Source organism: Tyto alba, unplaced genomic scaffold (assembly GCF_018691265.1).
Source record: "Tyto alba isolate M040663 unplaced genomic scaffold, T.alba_DEE_v4.0 Super-Scaffold_1, whole genome shotgun sequence".
NCBI classification, from domain to species: Eukaryota; Metazoa; Chordata; class Aves; order Strigiformes; family Tytonidae; genus Tyto; species Tyto alba.
The window spans coordinates 38870403-38891223 of NW_024881261.1; the positions used below are offsets into that span (position 1 = coordinate 38870403).

General features: G+C 39.1%; 1 protein-coding gene across 1 annotated transcript in view; it reads right to left on the reverse strand.

Annotated features, from left to right (window-relative positions):
• The window catches only part of PTEN (phosphatase and tensin homolog), a 48831-nt gene that overhangs the window by 22121 nt on the left and 5889 nt on the right, over positions 1-20821 (reverse strand). Inside the window, exons 2-4 of the mRNA XM_042788600.1 lie at positions 10506-10590; positions 7054-7098; positions 2071-2114 (exon numbers count right to left, since the gene is read on the reverse strand). Coding sequence (XP_042644534.1) covers positions 2071-2114; positions 7054-7098; positions 10506-10590 — 174 coding nt within the window. The remainder of the gene's footprint in view (positions 1-2070; positions 2115-7053; positions 7099-10505; positions 10591-20821) is intronic.

Sequence of the window (20821 nt, forward strand, 5' to 3'; positions counted from 1 at the left end):
CAAAGATTAACAAACGTTAACACACCCTAATAAATTCTTCCACGTGGAACATCCAAAGACTCCCCAAATAATCATTTTATGTGGACTTACAGAGTTGTCACTTTTTGCAGCAGATGCAAATGAAAGGAGGATTTTATTTAGAAATGCCCAAGAAAAGAAGCTTTAGGAGATGCTACGAATTTGTCCATACAAATTTTAGTCTATCATAACTACATCCAGCTAGGTTCCCATGAAAAGGAGAGAAAGTAGTCCTGAAAGAACGGTCTGAAAAATCCCAAGTAGTAAACAGCATGCTGAAGACGCTCTCCAAGATTTGGGATCAAAGGCAAACCTTGCAATATTTTCTTCAAAGATGGAATAAGCATCAGATGAAATGGATGCCCTGTTATGGTGCAGAGGGATTAAGAGTCCAAAAAGCAACCTTAGGAAACATTAAGCTGCACAGTCTTGAGCAGGTCCTTGTGAGCATGCAGGTCCTCAACGAATTTTGGTTCCTAACACTGGACTACACAGTATGGAGAACAGTTCTGATGATTCTCTCCAAGCTCCTAGATGCTGCAAGAAAAATCCCATAGCACATAAAGGAGCAAAGAAAAAAAATAAAAAGGAAGGCCTGTGGCAAAGCAGAAGGCAATATCCAGCATGGGAGTACTTCAGAAACTGCAAAAACCACAGACAGGAAACTAGCGTCCAAAGAAGATGAAGATTTTTCATTGGTTGGTTTTGAATCTGAATCCTAGTTGAATAATGAACTAATATGGTGTTTCATGGTGAGTGTAAGAAGTAAGAAGCGCCCTTTGAAATTAATTCACTTCCTAAGATTTCACAGTAGAACTGTTGTTCCTCTGCTGAGGGAAGCCCTGAGTCACCAATTTGGTTATCTAAGGTAACTAATTTGTGGATGAAAAGAAAAAAAATGCAACATGTAGCTCCTTACAAACATGTTGTCTTGTGCAGAGAACTGTGAAAGGTGCTGTCACAAACAACATTTTGGGCTGGGATTGACAGCGAAGGGATTTGAGCACCCCCGTAACAAAAAGCATGAATTAAAGCAAGCATATGTTCTGGACATATTAGAAGCATGTCCTTCTCATTTATGCCTTTTCTCCTCGTACCCAAAGTATTGCTCAAGCAGATCTTAAAATACTTTTTTTCTGGCTTGTATGTATTGAGTGAGGTTTCAGGACACTGTCATTCAACATCGTAAGAGCAAATCAGAAGCGAAGATGACTTCAACATGACAATTTCAGTCCTTCTATATTCAGACATTAAAGCACCCAATTACATTTTGGTCATGTTCTAAACATTCTCTTTACCACTAGAAGGATGGTTTAAAGTAAAATAGTAATAATAGAAGTTGAGCCCTTGCTATGATGTAGTATTAGCCAGTAAGGCCAAAATTTATTCATCTCCTACACACGAGTACTCCTTATCTACCCAGACATTCTGAAGCATTGTATGAAGAGGAACTACTATGGACATAGATGTTCCTCTGCATAAAGAATAAAGGTAAATCTGTATTTTTATATTACCTGAGGAGTTAATACCGACAGAATAGGTATTTCAGTTTCCACTCACCAAGGGTCTGATCAAAAGGAGCCCCTAAAAGTTTCCCCACTGGTTCTGGTATTTTTTTTTTTTAAACAACTTTGTTCCAGATCTTCAAAAGTGTTCTATATGAATAGTGACAGTGGCTTAAGTGTTCTCCATTTTTATTCTTAGTGATGCTTGTGCATAAAAAGCAGACTTCTCTAAGCTTCACATCTAAAATTTACAATAAGTTTCCACACTGAAGCAAGCAGAAACGTCTATATAACCTATTCTGCAGAAATTTTTGCAACAGTGGACTTCTGACTGCCTTATTAGATTTTGATCTAGTTAACGGTCAGGAACATATTCTTGATGCTTTCAGAAAAGTATAACAAATTTCTCCAATGACTCAAAGCAGTCTGACATTATTCCTTGTGCCCAAATCTCCTACATTACTACTCATCAGCTCCTCCTTTATACCTTCACTCAGAACCAGTGAAATTTAAAGAGAAGAACGCATTCTAGATAGGAAAAACGTACCTCTGCAGTTAAATTTGGCGGTGTCATAATGTCTTTCAGCACATCTAAAAAAGAAAAATAGACAAGCGTTCAAGACAAGTCTCTGAGGAACTCCCAACATCTGTCACACCTTGGAACATGCAGATCAACATATGGGAAAATCATGTATACCCATCACCTTTATGATTTAAAACTATAGCTAGAGGTTACATACAGAAAAACTGTTTTGTTGCCGATGTATAAAGTTGCTCACTAAAATATCAGTTATTTTGCTGAAGAACAATTACTTACCCTATGTTAATTGTTGTCCAAAAGTATGTTTTAGTCAGCATGACTCTCAGTGGAGACATTTATGCAAGTAATTCAATAAACTATTACTTTTCAACACTGTAGTATTAACAGCTCCAGTCACTCGAGGAACTTTATGCTCCCACACACATGAAGAATAGATGGCTATGACCTTCATCCCATTGACTCTGAACTCAGAATACTTGTCAAGATGCCTCAGTGACAACATGGGTGCTAGGGCAGATGGGGATCACAAGGACATTTCAAGGACCCTTGGCTAGTGCAACCTATGCAACCATTCTTCCTCCAATTACAGGACCACAAGACCATCACAGGCAACTGAAAACACCACTGAATACACTGAATACTATAATGGTGTTCACTTGTATCAAGCAGAGATTGCGATACTGCTCTCCCACTTGGCATTTGTTCTTGAAATCAGGTGAACTCAAAACTGTAAAGCCAGTCAGCCAGGTTTCCCCTCACAGACCCTGGAAAACGGCACATTTCTGAAGAGTTTGGAGTTGCATCAAGGTCTGTCTCACCACTTTGTAAGAGACCCACTCTAGTCAGCTAGTAACACAGCAAACTACACCGGATTAGTCTTGCAGGATGTCTTGCTTAGGGACAAATATCAGTAACCAGATATAAACAAACCGATCAGTAGGGCTCTAATACAGCCAAAATGGCATGCTGGAAGGGAACAAACTAGACGATATGCTGGGGGTAAGGGGAAAGAAGGCAAGAAGTGGATGCCCTCCATAGTTTTCCATGGACTTGCTCTCTGCCTGCAAAATGATGAGACCCTACAGGGTGCAAGCGAACACGCAAATGAGAAAGGAAAATGAGAACAATCCTGCCTCGAAACAACAGGACTCCAGGTTGAAATACAATGATTGGGAGTAATTTCAGCAGACAATACACATCTAGATCTTCCATTCTGATTATAACCTGTACTCTTCATAGAGTTCAAATACCCACACCAGTTTCAGGACTGGTATGAACTTATCTTTAATTGGCATGTTATGACTGCAGCCTTTGGAGCCGTATGGAGCTTACTTGACACTTTCAGACACGCAAACTTTTAGGCCCCTACTTGTATGACTGTTATATGTACGTGGAGCCTCGCGTGCGCTGCTCTGAGCTTTGTCCACCAGACTCATACACCAGGGAAAGAGTCGGGTCTGCTGGGCTTGCACATGCATCCAGCAACTTCCCTTTCTCTGAATTCCAGAGCCTTCTCAACTCTAGCCTCTGCTAGGGAAAAGTCTGGCAGTTTTTACAGCTCTGATCACATTGCTGACACCTTCTCTAGGTCAGCAGTGATACAGTGCAGGTTAAGCTGGCAGATGGGACTCAAAAAAAAAAATCTGCACTTAAGCCTTTGAGAAGGAAGATTAGACATAGTATGTACACCCAAGATGGAGTCACCACGCTTGGAGCAGCAATCAGCCACGCTGGGCAGAGTCTGTTACAATCTAGTCAGCATCTGAACTTTGGAAGTTGAGCCTGCTACAAAGCGAAGCAGTTAACACAAAGCATCTTATCCAAGGAAGTTTCCTTCTTCCTTTCAAAGAAACACCCAGTTCAAAGGGGTAGTAAGAGATGAAAGTCTTTAAAACAAAGAAAAAAAAAAAAACAAAACAACAAAAACCCAAAAAAAGCGCTATATATGGGAAAAAAAGCCTTCAATTTTTGAAGTTTTAAAGAGTATCAAGTAGAATACCATAAGGGATAAAAAGTAGTTTTGTCAATACCAAGGATAGAAACAGAGCACAGACCATAGCTGCATCACTTTTTATGCCCTCTTATGGGATCTGTACATGACAAATGCAGAGATCCAGACAAAACTGTATAAAATATACTCCTGTTTCATTACACAAAACGTGTATCTGCACCAGAGATCCCACCGACACGCACTCTGGGGGATGCTTCCATTGTTTAGCATTTCAAACGTGTTTGGTTTTTTTGGAACGCTATTAGACCTGTAATGCAGTCAGATCTCCAGATGAAACCTGAACATTTTTTTTTTTATTTTGGGGGTGGGGAGTGAGTTGGCATGGTTCTTGTAATCCTCCTTATGATTAAAGTGAGTTTAAAAGCAACCCAGATCCTAAGTGCTGCCAGCCGGGCACCTTTCTGATCATAACCATGATCCCACTGACAACAGGACTACGGGCTACCAAAAAGATGGCAGTCCATTCCAAATTCCCCATGTACACAGGGATACAGAAAGTACACACATAAAATCCACATTGTTCATTACAGCTTTTTCCTTCAACTATCTGCCTGTAGGACAGTCAAAAGAAATATACTGGAGATTATTACAATAGGGGAGGTAACAATTTGGCAGTATGTGAAGTCAGGAGGTGAAAGTGGAAGAACATGTTAAGAAAAATGAATACTGAAGAAATAGCACAGGGTTAAAGGAATACATGAGAAAACCAACACAAACATGAAACAAAATGAAACTGATTGATCAAACATTCACTGGGAAGTTCGAAGCCAAGATGCAAGGATGAGGCATAACTGATAACATTTAAGCATCAGTTCAGAAAAATCTCTGAATTCTTTTAAATAACTGCTCAATACACACATTATTATCAACTTCATATAACAGCTACCTTAAGGGAACTCAAACCCCATCACAGTGTTTGAAATAATTCTGACTATAATCACATAACTGCTCTGAACTCCCACCTCCTTTTAAACACAGACAATAGGTTGATTATTTACAAAGAATCAGCTTAATCTAAAGAGATGCTGTTCTCTGAAATACCTGAAAGCTGCAATTTCGTCACCTCTCATGATCAAATATTGCAACAATTCAGCTAATGGCAGTTATGTGCTTGACATGTATAAATTTTGTCCACCTAATGAGATAACCTGGCCTCTCCAGGCAGATACAGTTTAACAGCTATGCTTTCCAAGCTGTTCAGCAATCACTCAGATCTTCCTTTGCAACTGATCCATGGTTTGGGGAAGAAGAAAACCCATGCACTTTCAAAGGATGCTTTATCTTGCAGAAGTTTTCATCTGAGGGTGAATATAGTAATTTTAGGAAGTTTCACTTGTAATTGTTTTGAAATTCGCAACAAGGAAAATCAATGGGGCGTTCTTGCACCAAAAACTGAACTATTTTCCACAGTTGAAAACACATGTATCAGCAACATAAATGTCAAAAGCATGTCTCTCATCACAACTCTTCTCACTTAAACTTTGAAGTTGTTCCTGTGTAGGAATCAGTTTTTGCTTTTCTCTAAAGTAAAATGAGGTTGCTAGTGTACAGCAAAGTGGAAACTTTTCAAGCACCACCTCCCTGCAGAGCTACTTGCTAAAATGCACTGAAGTCCTACTAAACTCTTGCTTTCTGACCAACCCTACAAGTCTACACACAGCAACCTAGTGTTTTTACCTGTCACCTCCCCAGCCAATTCAGAACAAGCAGCTCTGTATCAGGCAGCTCAGCAAACCCCTGATCTTGTAAGTGATAGCAGAGCCACACTTCACAGAAGCTGACAGTTGAACTTGGCCCCAAAAAACAGGAGAAAATTAAGCTGTATCTGTCCTGTTCTGCTTTGCTCCCAGTAACTGCCGCCAAGGCAGCATTTACTAAAAGGCTAGCATCCTGAAGAGCTTCTAAGCTGGAGAAAATGATTTTGTTACTGAATTGTATGAAAGGTGTCCAATGAGTTTATTTGATTGTATGTTTTATTTACGTATCTTTTTCTGTCCCATCCTCCCCCAGGTTTTACAGACACCTTCAATAACCAGTATACAATTTCTCAGCTTCCAGTATCACTTCACTTCCAACATCAGGAAACAGAGTTGCTTGGTGCATAATCCTTCAACTGATTCAGAGGCATATTTAAACACTTATTTTTAATGACCGACAGATTACAGTGTAATGCATTGCCTGGATTTTCATACTACAGTAATGTTTCCATTAATTGCAGATATTTAGAAACATATTAAAAACAAAATAAAGCCTTAACAGCTCATAGAATCAATAAATCTTCAACTTAGATCTCTGGGAAAAAATAAGGAGTAGGAAAACCATGATCCACTTTTCAACAGAAGCTGACATCACCAAATCATTTACAGAAATTAAATTAGCCTAAGCTAACATATAAAGATGATCAAGGAACAACAACAAAGTCCCTTCTGTGACAAGAACAGCTTTCTGCATAACTAAATTTTCAGAGGAAAACATTACACTTAACAAAAGTGAGAAGCCATTACATTACCAATTGCTGTAATAGCTTTTTCAAAGTAATAAACAGGGACAGTCAAGAACAGTGAGAAAACAAACAGAACCTGGGTACCAATATAGTTTTATTAAAAAAAAAAAAAAAAAAAAGAAAAAAAACAGGAAAATATTCATTTGGCAATTTCTTCACTGCGGACATTAATACATTAACAGAAAGCCTGCTGTGAATTACTTTTCACTTTTTAATCACATGGTACAAGCTCCAGATGGGCTAGATGCCAAGTCATTTAAAAGCGTTCAAGTAATATGAATACACACCAGCATTTCATTTAACCTCACTCAGCTCCACTAAATGAAGTAACAGCGCTCTCAATCAGGCTTAATTGTTTTAAGAAATGTGCAAAACATTACTAGCTCTGCTTCAGTACAGCAGCAAGCCACTTTCACTCAGAAGCTATTTTTAGAACTCATTATTTTGGAAAATACATCTATAAGAGCATACTTACAGATTGTATATCTTGTAATGGTTTTTATGCTTTGAATCCAAAAACCTTAAGTAAGAAAAAAAAAAAAAGCATGTATTAATACACATTGCAATAATGGTGACCTTAGTTTGCAGCATTGTTAAAGCACCATCCAGCATGTGCAGTTCTGCATTCCAAGTCCCAGCTGGCCCTGCAATGCCTCAAAGTCAAGGAGGCAGCACGTTGCAAACCTCACTCGCACAAATAATCCAGCAGTATGAATAAGACTGCTTATGCAACTGAAATATTTATTGTACGGACCAATCTGCACCGATTTGTAAGATACCTGCACATGAATTTACTAAGCTGAGGAAGGTTTATTTTTAAAGCAGAAAGCATTCATTACACAAGGTATCTGTAAACACCTCCAATTTAATCACCTGTGCAAAATATTTTGCCATGGTGGTACTTCCAATGAAAAAAAGCAGTTAAAACAACTCTCGTATTCCTATTAGAGCAGCCAGAATCATTTAACACCAGTTTTTTTAAAGGGCCATTTTTTCCTACTGAAGTCTGAGGACAGCATCCAATGATATCCTGGGTTCAGAAAGGAGGAGGAAGACCACTGTACTTTTTCATACTCGTTTCATTTTCATGCTCATTTTGTAACAAAAACTTCCCAAACGAGCCTTGGAGAGTCAAACTGCAAACATGATTCATCAAAATTGCCATGATTATATATGATGTGTCACCTGGCAATGTTCAAGAAGAAATAACATACAAATGTTTACACTTAACATCATCAACAGTGTGTATCTGCACATCAGCCAGAAGGAATTTAATTAGCCATGACAGAACATGCTGTTCAAATTGAAAAGAAACACTAGCTGCTAAAATCCTGGAAAGCTCAAGCAAAAACAAGCTCTGGTTATCAGTCATAATATTCCAGAAGAACCTAGAAGAACTCTGCGGTTAAACTGATGTGTTAAAGTAAGAACAGATGCGAACGCTCCCCTTGTGCAGCACCGAGTATGAGATTCCAATTTCATCAGCAAAAATATTTCATGACTCCCATTGGCGCCCCTGTTGGCAGACTTTGAGAGACTAAGGAAGATGGTGGACATGGTGATTTGTTTCAAGAGATGTCCCCGCTCATTTAAAACACACTGGAGAGCAAGGAGAGCAGACTCTGCTTCTGCTCATAACACTGAATATAATCTTTCATGCAAGTATTTTTCTGAAGACAAATTCCATCCAAAACCTCTCAAAGCGTCAGTCACAGAAGACAGCCAGCAGTCCAGGTCATGCTGCTCACACAGTATTAGCATTAAATTTGTCAGGATATCAGCTATTCAGAAAAAGCCCACTGGCATATCCTGACTCAACACCAATTGCTCTGGAGCTCAAACATGTTGAATTTCCACATAAAAAGCTCTTGGAAAAAAATTCCACAATAACAAGGTGACAGGATCAGATGAGGACCTGCTGACTGCAACGTGCAGAATGCTGCTATGATCACATTTTGTGCATTATTCTCATTTAAAAATAGGGGGCAACAAACATAATGCTACTTGGGCATCCAGTTCCTATAGCCTCCCTTACATCTCTCCGTATCTTAATTTGGGTGACTACACTTTTAGGTGACCGCTATTCCTTCTGATCACTGTATTTATGGACAACTTAATTATACAGTCATTCCCTTTCAAAAGTCTAATGTACACCTATCTAAGTACTTAACCAATAAAATATATTTTCCTTCATATAGAAGCAACTGAAATCAATGTCGCCAGTGGAAGAGGGCCTTCAAAGACTACTGTCTATTATTATTTACTTGGATTATTCCCACGTCATTGATTCCAAGTCCACTCTTTGCCCCTATCCTACCATTTCTGAAGGTGGAGTCCACCAGGGCCCACATATTTCACACCACAGATGCAGTGCCCACACCAACTTAATGAAAAGGTGGCTCTGACTGCCCATCAGGAAAGATGTCTAGATAGTTTGTGGGACAGCCCTTAACTGTCCCAAAAGGACAGCAAAAGCTTTTTCTTGTGTGCAATGATAGGATTAGTAAATATAACTTCACACCTCTGTTAACAATTCTCTCAGACGTACACACTCTACAAGAGTATTTACAGATTGCTGTGCTGAACCTCACTGATATGACCGGCTCTGGAAAAGTGACTTCACTACCGCGTGACAGAACAAGGTCGCTTCTGCAAGCCTGGTCAAACCCAGCCCTTGACATTTTCAGTACTATTCGTGGATAGTGAGCTTCGTCGTGACGGTTAAATATGCAAAAACGAAACCCCCTTGAACTCATCTGAAGCTAACTGCAGCTGTGCAGGGAAGTCGCTGTCTCCAGACGACCAGTTCTCAGTTGAGGGTTATGATTCCTCCCAGTGTGGGAACCAAGGAGCTGTCTCAACTCATTTCTGTACAAACCTGGATGCAAACAATTACTAGTGAAATTCAGGCAGTGCTAATGCTGCCTGCCAACGATTATGAGAAACTTTCTGTGGCACCTCAAACCTGTGAGCAGCACCTTCTTGCCCAGATACGCCTACTTCTAACTTCACTGCATAACCATGTCCCTTACTCCATCACCACCCCAATCCGAAACATCAAGTCTCTTGGAGAGATACAGAATTTAGGACCTCAAATGTCCAAGACCTCAAAAGCATCACCCATGACTTAAACAAATCAAAACTTAGGATCCTAAAACCACTAACACTTGACAGCTTCTGCCAAGTATTTAGTTTTTAAGGCAACTTCTCACACTACATTATCCAGGTAGGGTGTTGACTAAAATTACAAGGATGATCTTAAAACACTAAGTACACCTTCCACAGCTGTATCCAGCAGTTCAGAGTAGTTAACTTCATTTGATGTAAAGAAAAGACAACCTGTAGATTGTTTGTTTTTTTTTTTTTTTACAAAATGTGCTATAAAGCATCACCAGCAATAATGAATTTTAGCTGATTTTTTTCCTCATGCACAATTACTGAGCACAGCCAGATGTAAAAGCCTTTATCTAAAGTCACCTCTACCTACTTCTTTAAATCAAAGTTAACTTATCAAGCATATCATTTACCAGCTGAAGAAAGTATACGGGCAAACATATTCTGAAATGCCACGAGCTATCTGAGGAAACTCTCAACACCATGAACTGGCATCTTTCTAAAAGCAAAGAATCTCCTTCTACTCCAACAGCATTTACTGAAGTCAATTATTCACTCTAACAAGCAGATTACATGTATTTGAGATCAACCCAGAACAGAAGCCTGGCCTAAAATTCCTGAAAAGATCTTTTTTGTTGTTTCCAACATTTTTCAGGAGAACTAATACAGCAACATCTACAAGATGCAAAAATCTTTCTAATTCTACAAGTCAGAATACATACCCTTTCCTTAGCAGAACATAAATGAGTGCAAAAAAAAAGGATACTTAAGATTTACAAAAGGAAGGTAAGGAAAAGAAAAATAAAAGCTTACCTTACTACATCATCAATGTTGTTCCGGTATACTCCTTCAAGTCTCTCCGCAGGAAAACCCATAGCAATTATGTTTGGATAAATATCTGAATATGCAAGTTATGGAAACATTTGTAAAGCATGTGAAATTTCTACAATAGCATTAAATGGACATTAATGACATGTTTAACTGTATCAAAGCCATAGCAACAACTCAGACTGACTCCCATATGTGAACAATTCAGCTTTGTATGTACAGTCATAAAGGATCGTTTCCAAAAAAGGGCTGAGAAAAGGTTGGGGGGGGAAATAATGGAAAATCAGGAGGAGAACTTTTGACAACACAGTATTTTGACCACAGCCACTATAACAGAAACCTCCTTACATCTCCAGCAGATAACTTATTAGAAGTCTGTGCTATTGAGTAGCTGATGGTTAACATCCATTAGGAAACCAAACTACCAGAAAAGCAGAGTCTAGTAATCCGCTTTTATCATACATCATCTCACTAAAATCACAGAGGTGCTGCACACTGTTTTTTCTCTACAGTTTGAGTGGCATATTAAATCCAACAGGAAACTATTAAAATAGTCTTGTGTAACTAAATTGCAAGATGTTCCAAATCAAACCCCATGTTCAAGTCCCCAGTGATGCCAAAATAGGTACACCACACAAAACAAACAAAAAAGTGCATTTCAGGCATGCAAGTGTTTTTAATCACTTTCCGTGATCACTACACAACAGACCACTATAGCAGCTACTAAGGTAGCTCTGAATGCCTAAACATAAGATATTGCAATAAATGGGAATATACAGATCTAAAAAGGATTATGTCTTATTTAATAAATTCCCCACCTGGAAAAATATTCTATTTTCTTATTCTGAACTACCTGTAATTGACTTGCCAAAAGCAACCTGAGATAAAGAACTTAGGAAAATTACCTCTTAGCAAAAACAAATTAGCACAAAGGAAAAAGGCCAAATAAGAAAATTGCAAGTTTACATCTAGAGCCGATGTAGTAAAGATTTCACAACAAATTGCTAGAAAATCACTGGTATATATTTTCCCGGTGGTGTAATGATATATGGATTTATATATTTTTTTTTTAAAACAGATCTCAAGAAAAGAAAGCACTCCCAATTTTTAAACATTATTAGAAATGATAATGTAGTGAAGAAGCTTCACTGAAAAGCAAAACAGAAATGAAACTAGCAGCTTGAAAACAGGCCATACCCTACCGCATTAACATACTCCTCCTCAAACTAATTTTAGAAGGAGCAAGAACAAAGCATGGTATGTTTGAAGTTGGCCCTGCTTTAAACAAGGGGGCTGAAACAGGTGATTTCCAGAGGTCCCTTTCAACCTAAATTATTCCACAACTATAAGAATCATTTTTATTTTTAAGGTTAAAATATAAGAGTTCCAAAGAGTAATCATCAGGATGGAAAACACTGCAGCAGCTTCCAAGATATTAATATTCCAGTTACTTGTACACAAAGAAAAGCCTAAAGATACAAACTACTTTACTCCATCCTTGCAGAATTCCCACAAGCCTGAGTACTCACAGGGAAGCAGCACAGCACAAGTTCTGAACTTACACAGTTAATTAGAAGACTAAAGAAAAACATTAAGAACTGAATACACGGAAATAAAGTTTTCTACTCTCAAAAAAAAAGAACTGGCGTTTACTATGCTGTAATCCAAGTATTAAAAGACATTGCTCTGCTTGAACTATTCAAAAGACGACTTATGCAGACAACAAGAAAAATATGAAAGCTTTTGAGAAATCCAATCAACTAACTGTAGCTGCCTTGAGTACAGACACTGAAAGGGGTTAATCTCTGGTTTCCAATTTATTCTGTACTTGCCCAAACCCTAAAAAGAAACCAAACCAAACCAAAAAAACAGCATGAAATTGCTTAACTTTCAGAGCTTGTGATAACTTCAGATACTATCAAATCACATAAATCTTAAACTTGGAACTTCACTCTGAACATCTTACTCCGCAAGCAGTCCATATCTCTGTTAAATTAACAAAAGGCACTATATAATTAGCAAGGTATTTATTATTTTATCAGTTATTACTTGCCATAAGCATAAGAAACTGGTTATAAATCACATGCATCTGCTCTATACCTATTAACAGTGAGTTCCCTGATTTTCAGCCAGCACACCCCATCACTCCCTCCTCGTTCCTAGTTTCAACCTACTCCTAGTTTTACCACACACACGCACAAGTGTCTCCTTTTGCATCCCTGCTCTGAGCAGCAGGGCTATAGAAATTACCATAGCAAAATAATCCAGTATATTAGCCTGCTTTCCACAGCACTACTCCATAGCAGACAAACATTGATGCTAGCAACAGGGATAAAATAAATTCGACACACCACATCAAAACAAAACTCAGTTTCAACTACAGTATCACCCATGATACAGATGCCCAAACTTTACCAAATTACCATGTAACTTTCTCAATTTTCTATTCACGATCACAAGTCTTACTATGCATTTTTTTCACGCTTTCAGCCTGCAGTTCATGTTCAGATGCTTTTCTTCTGCTGTTGGCTTTTCCTCTCTGAGAGGCTACGAAACGAGATACTTTCCAGGATTCCCAGCTGGTGCAAGATGGAAGTGAAGCAGACAGACACCCCAAGCGAAGGGAACAGAACATCTTAACAGCAGCGTTTCCAGTTTGCAGGCTCACAGACTTGTCCAAACACCAAAGCCTCAAAAACATGCAGGCAGAGAGATATTTAAAAGTTCCAAAATAACCAGGGCGGTCTCACACTCTTGCAAAGTGTGATCCCCTTTGGGCTCCTGTATCTCATGTGACCCTTCTCCCCTCCTTCACTCCTCAAGGACGATGCACGAGCTGTACATGCACAGTTCATAAGCATTTCTTCTGAATAGGAGCAAGCCAGCAGAATTCAATGCATAAGCTTAACTATGCATCATTACACGTGCGTTTTTAAACCCAGAGCTGGTATTGCAAAAAGTGTTCTACAATATGTCAGTAAGTAAAGAAAGTGGAAAAAGACTTAAAATGGGGTGGGAGGGAAGAGAATGAATCAATTTACTGATGCCAATTCAATAAGAGTGTTGTTTGCCCTGGGGTTTTGCAACCTGACAGCACAAACTGAAGTGTTGCTGAAAAACAAATATCCGACAGCGGGGGGGGGGGGGGGGGGGGGGGGGGGGGCGGGGGGAGATGTTTTTAGAAAACCATGATCGTTTTTGAAACAAGCAAGCCAATTTCCCTGGACCCAAGTAAAAGCATCCCGAACTACCTTATTATCTCCAAGTATTAGACTGGAACGCAATTCACACACCACTGCTGACTCACTCTTCTGTCTGCAACAGATCTGGTGTGAAAGGACACCGGCCACAGCAAGCGACACCCTTCCCCAGCACACCTGTGAGGCTGCAGGCTTCACCTGCACCCGACGAAAGCAAGCAACACCATGACACATGCATACATATTGCTGGTGAAGATAACTTTATGTCTTTTTAATAGATGCTTCTGACAAGCATGCTGAAGAAGCACCTTGCTTTCAAAGTCTTGTTGGTTCAAGCAACTGAAGAATGCCTCTTGCTTTTAGGAGCGATGCAAGATGGAAGAACAGAGTGGAAGTGCTGTTGCTGTTTGCACAGATGATCTAAATCTCTGAGCAGAAATAGCAGTTTCATCACTTAATTGAAAAAGCTGCCATAAAAACAAAGCTCTTCCACCCTTTCCTCTCCTGTGAAAAGATGCCCCAAGATCTGCAGCAAGTGAAGGGAATCGTTGTTACTGCATCAGTACTAGCTTGCTTTTTTCCTGCTGCTGGGGAAAGAAAGTCTTTCCTCCTCTGGGGCAGCCTGCAATCGCTGTGGAGCCAAGCCAGTTACGGGAACAACCATCCACTGAGCATCATCTCCAGCAAGTTCTTCTACCACCAGCCACGCTCAACAGTTCAGAGACACTGGTTTTCACACCTCAGTTAATTTCAGCTTTGGAAATCAATGTTAAGATATTTGCTACTAAGATTTCCTACAAAGAAGCTTGGAAATAGGGCTTACATTCAAAGCAAGAATTCTGAGTCATCATGAAATTGGTAATGATACCGATAATTTTAGAAATCTGGAAGAACTGATGACTTAAAAAATGCAACAAGTTCATTATCAATTCCAAGCTTTTTGTTTTTTTAACAGGCAAATGAAAAAAGCCTTAGCCATTTATTCAAGCAGTTCTACAACACATGCATAACAAAGTCAAGCGAACTGTCGTAACTACCAAAATTTTAAATGGGCTTTCAAAAAAAAAAAAAAAAAAATTAACCCTGACATATTTTGCCAAAATAGCTCTTTCCTAAGAAACCCATTCCCAGAAATGGTTTCAACAGTTTTTAAAGTACTCATTCCTTTCTCAATCTTGTAAACATCCAGGCTGGGATTTTAGTTGGCGATTACAAGAAAAAAAAAATATACATGAGACAGACTCATAATACACAACAGCAAAATACTAAAATGCCATCCTCAACTTCATCCTTCTCACTAACCACAGAACTTCATCTTTCAAATGAACAAAGACAAAACTACACTATACCCAAGGAACCTTAAACTGAAAGCACACAATAATTCGTGAAGTTACCAAATGCCACAAAGAGATGCTTTATCAATAGTGAAGACATACCAAAGCAAATAATCCCCACACCGCTTCAGAAACGCCTTTGCTCTAATGCTGTTCATAGACTTAACAAAACACTGTTCTGAAAGCCTGAAATCATTCCCACATGCTAAAGATGATAGTCTTTCCAGTTGCTATGAGAAAAATCCTGTATCATTATGCAAATCAGCAGTTATAATCGCTTTCAGAAATAGCTGTCTATATATTCACATTATGCCAAGACCAAATTAAAGAATATGCAGCATACACTTTAAATTTCACATACATGTACATATAAAAGCAAATTACTCATGTTGGTCCTGTAACTGATTCTGCTCACAAATTCAGCCTTTTCCTAATAATGGAAGGGTGGCCGAAAAAGCATACCAAAATATTTACCAATTCTTAAGTTCTTAAACAGCTACAGGAAAGCTGCAAAAAATAGACAGCTATAGTCTTTCCTGCAACAATCAACATTCTCAATTAATATCCAGAATGTGAGTCAGTAGAATTTAAGTAATTTTATGAAGTCCTATGTCAAACGAAGTATTTAAGCCCTTATCCTGGCTCCACTCACGAAGGCAGCTCTAACAGAAAAACAGAAAGCAAATGACCTAATCTTCCCATTTTATAAGCATGCTACAGCATGCAGTGCTTAAGAATTTCCATATAGCTTTATGTTTTAAACCCAACACTGACGACAGATTTTAAATCAAAACTCAAATAAAGAACAACTTTTCAAACTATTAGCCTTTTACAATCAAAGGCTGCAGGAAGACCTACCAGGCATCAGACTTCATCTTTCTTTAAAAAGGAAATTTAAACCAAGCTGAGTGTTCCTGAAGCTGTGAATGATAGTCACTGTTCAAGTCATGCTTTGGAGAGAAAAACTTACTGCAAAACCTGAACCTGACGCCTGCCAATGAAAGGACAACAGTCCATTTTTTCCTGACCCTCGGTTTCCAGCTTCCAAATATGAATCTTAACAAAGAACAGATTTAAATTGGTAAATCTATGGCCTGAAAAAAGCCTCACAACTGCCAGGAATGCAAATTTTCACTTCCAGTTCAGGCAAGCAAGGCATGTCCTTGCTTTAATCCACTCCTGAACAGCCCACTCCTCATTCACGCACGAGTTGCTGTCAGTTTTGCTCCACTATGCATCACCCAGCACCCTCCCAGCTGCAGAGAGCCACAGTGCAAAGGAAACCAGCCTTTAGCACAGGGTGGCCAAGCTATCAACTGCCAAGTCCCATTTGATAGCAACACTGAAGAACGGAGAACAACATGACTTTGAAGTCTCTGAAAGTTGCTTTGTTGTCTCAATTTGTCTGCAATTTTCAGGAACTCTGACTTCAGTAACCATGCAACGTGGTCTAGCGGTGCATCTGGCCCTACCAGCTACAAAATGTTAGTGTGCTAACCTCAAGCCCTTTAACCCCATCTTAAACAAGTCTGTATAGAAACGGCAAGAAAAAAAAAAAAACAACTGTTCTTGCTGTTCAACAGCTTGACAGCCTGAAGCTACAGGGGGAGTGTTACGAGAAGTGTCCACACTCCATCCTCAAACAGATTTAAGAGTCCTGACAAATGGCCAAGCTCTTATTAGCGCCATTTTCTTGACAGCATCCCTACAAAAAAAAAAGACATGGGAAAAGATACCCAGACAAATCTAGAAAAGTTTCCTAGCATATATACTGTTTAGCCTGTACATATGCGTATATTTTTTTTTTTTAATAGGTGGCATTTCCATTAGCCAGCATGAAACGCAAAGTGAGTTTACTATTTTTCTATTACTCGGGATTATCAGGAAGTATAGAGGAAATGAACAGGAAGAAAGTTCTTCAGAGCAAAGGAGGATTCCTTGTAGCCAGCCAGCTGCACTTGCCAACACTACCATCTGTGCCTTAAAGAACAAGAAAAGACACCAACTCAGATGTGGCTGAAAGAAACATTTTATGATTTAGAAGAAATGCATTTAACCCCTTAGCACTCAATATTTCAACAGCAACCTTTTTTTTTTTTTTTTAAAATCTTTCAGCTTGTAATTTAAATGCAGCAACCTTGACAAGGAAAAACAAAATTGCAACTCCTTCGTATCCAAGTGGCAAACCTGCCCAGATGAGGTCATGAGACTGACAACAGGTCTAGAGGGGAACCCAAATTCCCGCAGTGTAAAATAAATCAGAAAATTCCTGAAGGTGACACTGCCAGGTTGTCTCAGGAACCAGCTACATCTTCAACTCACTTCCATAGCGGGGCTTTTGGATCTGTTTACTATATTGCATTTGGGAAGAGCAAGAGCCCTACACATGCAAGGTGTATGAAATGGGTCCTGGAGCTCTCAGCCATGTGGAGGCTTTGCTGAACAGCTAATAAGTCAAGAAATCAGGAAAGACACACACACAATCTACATAATAAGCAGGCACCTTTTTTTTTTTTCCCCTCCCACAAAACATGGTATCAACCTCAAACCTCATAGCATAAATACAAAAAATGGTAACAGAGAAGCATGAAAGAAGATGTCTGCTCTACAGAAGAGTTTGTTCTGACAAAGACTGAGAAAAAGATGCCTTAAACTTCCATTTCAACATGGTTTGGAATCACAAATAAAGATAGAAAAGCATGCAGATAGTAAAGGAAACATGAGCTTGTGAGGAGCTGCAAATCCCTCTGAAATAGCTGACGATATTATGGGACACACAAAAAAAGCTACTCTTCCCATGAAGAAAAAGCCAAGAACAAAGAGGAACATAACAAAAGATGCAACACCACACTGTATTATTCATATAAAAGTTGACCAAAAGAACTCTTCAGCTGAGGAGTCAAAGATTGGGCCTCAACTCCTTACTCAGCTTCAACCCCAGGTCTACAGCACCAAACAAAACCCTACAATCCCAACAGGTTTCTAGAGGTGCAAACATGCCAAGTTCCGGGCAAGGCAGCTTTTTTGTTTCTGCTCATGCTTTGGAAGAAGCCACATCCCATCTTATCACACCTACTCTGGCATCCCAACTAGCTGCAGCCACACACAGCAGCCTGCGGCCAAGAGCTGTGCCAGTGGCAAAGGACAACTGCACGTGCAAGGCTGAGCATCCTCAAGGTAACACACGTCTGCTGAGTGGCACTTCTCAGCAGAAGGCAACGTATACGAGAAGCTTGGCTGTCGCATCTCAGTTTGAGATTTCCAAAGTGACAGGTTTACCTGTTTTAACCCACAAACCAAATTCAACGTGATCTCTTCCAAGGCAAAGCATGGGACCTCCCTGGTACGTGTTCTCAGCACACTACCACACTTTGCAGGATCTCCTTTAAAGAAGCACCAATGTGTACTTAAGCATATCCTAACCTCAAACATCCACAGAAAAATACAAGAATTTTATTCAGTAAGAAGTCAGAGTCACTACTTTGATATTTACTGACAGGAAGTGAAAAATGGCTCGGTCTCAACTTTTTGCAAGTCTGAAAGGACATCCAAAACTTTCAGAGACAAGAGAATGTAAATTAGTTATCAGGCAGGAGAATAAATATAAAAAAGCTTTGTAAAACAAGCTACAAAAAATAGGATTTGTATGAATCAAAACTTAATTTGGGGGTGGGGGTTGGTGATCCAAGAGAAGATAAAGGCAAGCAGGAAAACAAGACATAAGGCCATCCTAAAACACTGTTTCACAACCAACGAGCCCCGAGTAGATAATATTAATTTATTATTTATATTCTAATGAGATCTGGCATTTCCTTCCTCTAAATGTTTGTACAAGAAAAGGACATTACTTCTCTAACTCACCCACACAAGAAATTAAACAATAGGAAATACACAACTACTTCAGTTCTAGCCGGATATATACCCAGGCAATGCAATGATTTAAGCAGAGGCCTCTAAGAAAATTAATCATGCAATTAAAAGCTATTATACTACAGCTCCACAAAGGCAGAATTAAGTTTATAAAGACATTTCTTAAGCACTTCACTACAAAAAACTGGATATTAAGCAGTTTTTATGCACTGCTGCACGTTGGGGCTGCGAAGCTGGGACTTCATCTTTAACAGGAACAATGCCCGCTTTTGCAATAGTCATCATCCCAAACACACAACAGTTGAGTTTAATTTTTTAGCTGCACAGTCAATTACCATTTGAATCACAAAGCCCACTACTTTAGCTACGTTGCCTAAAAATCGTTATTAAGATAGCCTAGATTTATGCAGCATGATACACAGCCTAATTGCATGATTATTTACTTCCATTCTACAAAACTTTTTTTCAAGGCCTCATAGGCAAGTCGGTAAATGAGGCAGATGACGATAGGAGCAAAGAGGATGCTAGCTAGAATTAGAAACTGGAACAAGGATTTGTTTACATCTGAAGTATCAATCTGGGACTAGGATACATTCAAAAACTAACAGCCATCTCTGAACCCAAAGCACAGTCCACTACCCACAAAGCATACTGTTTCAGATGAGGTCCTGGTCTACAGGGCTACTTACAAACATTCCCACATTTTCGGATCAATTCCCTTCTTACAGTCGGGAAATCACTATCCCAGTAACTGACACAAATGCACAAATATGCACAGATTTAATCCCCCGAACCTTCACAGAAGTGCCAGACCAAAGGAGCCCTAATATTTAAGATGAGGCATCAGGCACATCCAGCAATCACTCCTCACAGCTCCAGGCTACATCCCATTTAGCCCCCTGAAAACGCTATGCAGTAATTAACCTTCGATATCCACCCTACACATTAGGCACAGTAAATGAATACAAACCACATGTAGCCCCAAGTTCCAGATTACTCGCTGGGTACTCGAGCTGGAAAGGAGGTGGGCTTTAGAGGAGAGTTAGTTATGACTAATGACAGCAACTTTAGTCTGTGATGTAATTAAGGGATTTGACAGCTCAGCTGCCTATGCCCTCCCTTTTCTTCCAGTTTGTCAGAACACAATAATTGTCCCTTAAATCATTATACAAGAACCATTTTCTTGTTTAAACATGTTGTAAGGGAAGACTCTAGGCTAAGGTACCATGGGTATAATTTGTCAGTTTATGCAGTATTAATGTGGCAACAACATTAATCCATTAAAAATATAATTTCATTTAAAAAAATATTCAGAGATTCACAACTGGCAAAAGCAACTCGGTAGACAGAAACTTTATATACAGAACTTCAACTCTGTAGCTATTACATTCTGAAATTTAGTTTTGGCATGGCTTTACAGTTTTTAGCACAGAGGGTTTTAACATAATGTGTTAATAAAACACATTCTTTCAGTCATATTATTGCTGAACAAATTATATCATTTGGTTCCACAACCAAGAGGATTTAGGTGTCCAAATCATCCTACGAGGAAGAAAACGGAAAATACAGTCACCTCTCTTCTGGAAGAAAATTAGGAAATTCTGTACTCCTCTACACAGTGCTTAAGCACGTCATTTAGCAAATACCAGCTTTCTCTACAGCAGTCATTGCACTTCAAAACCTTTTGGTAATAAAAAAAAGTTCTTAAATGAGCTGTATTAAGTGTAGCACTGGATAGCACAGGAAAAACACATTTTTGTCCCAAAGAAATCTGCTGATCACCAGCCTACCAGCCATCAAGAGCCAACTAATCTTTCCACATATATTGTAGTGTGGTAATAATAGCCATTTCAAGTGTTGCATAAGCTCCACACTCAAAGTTATATCCTTTCCCTAA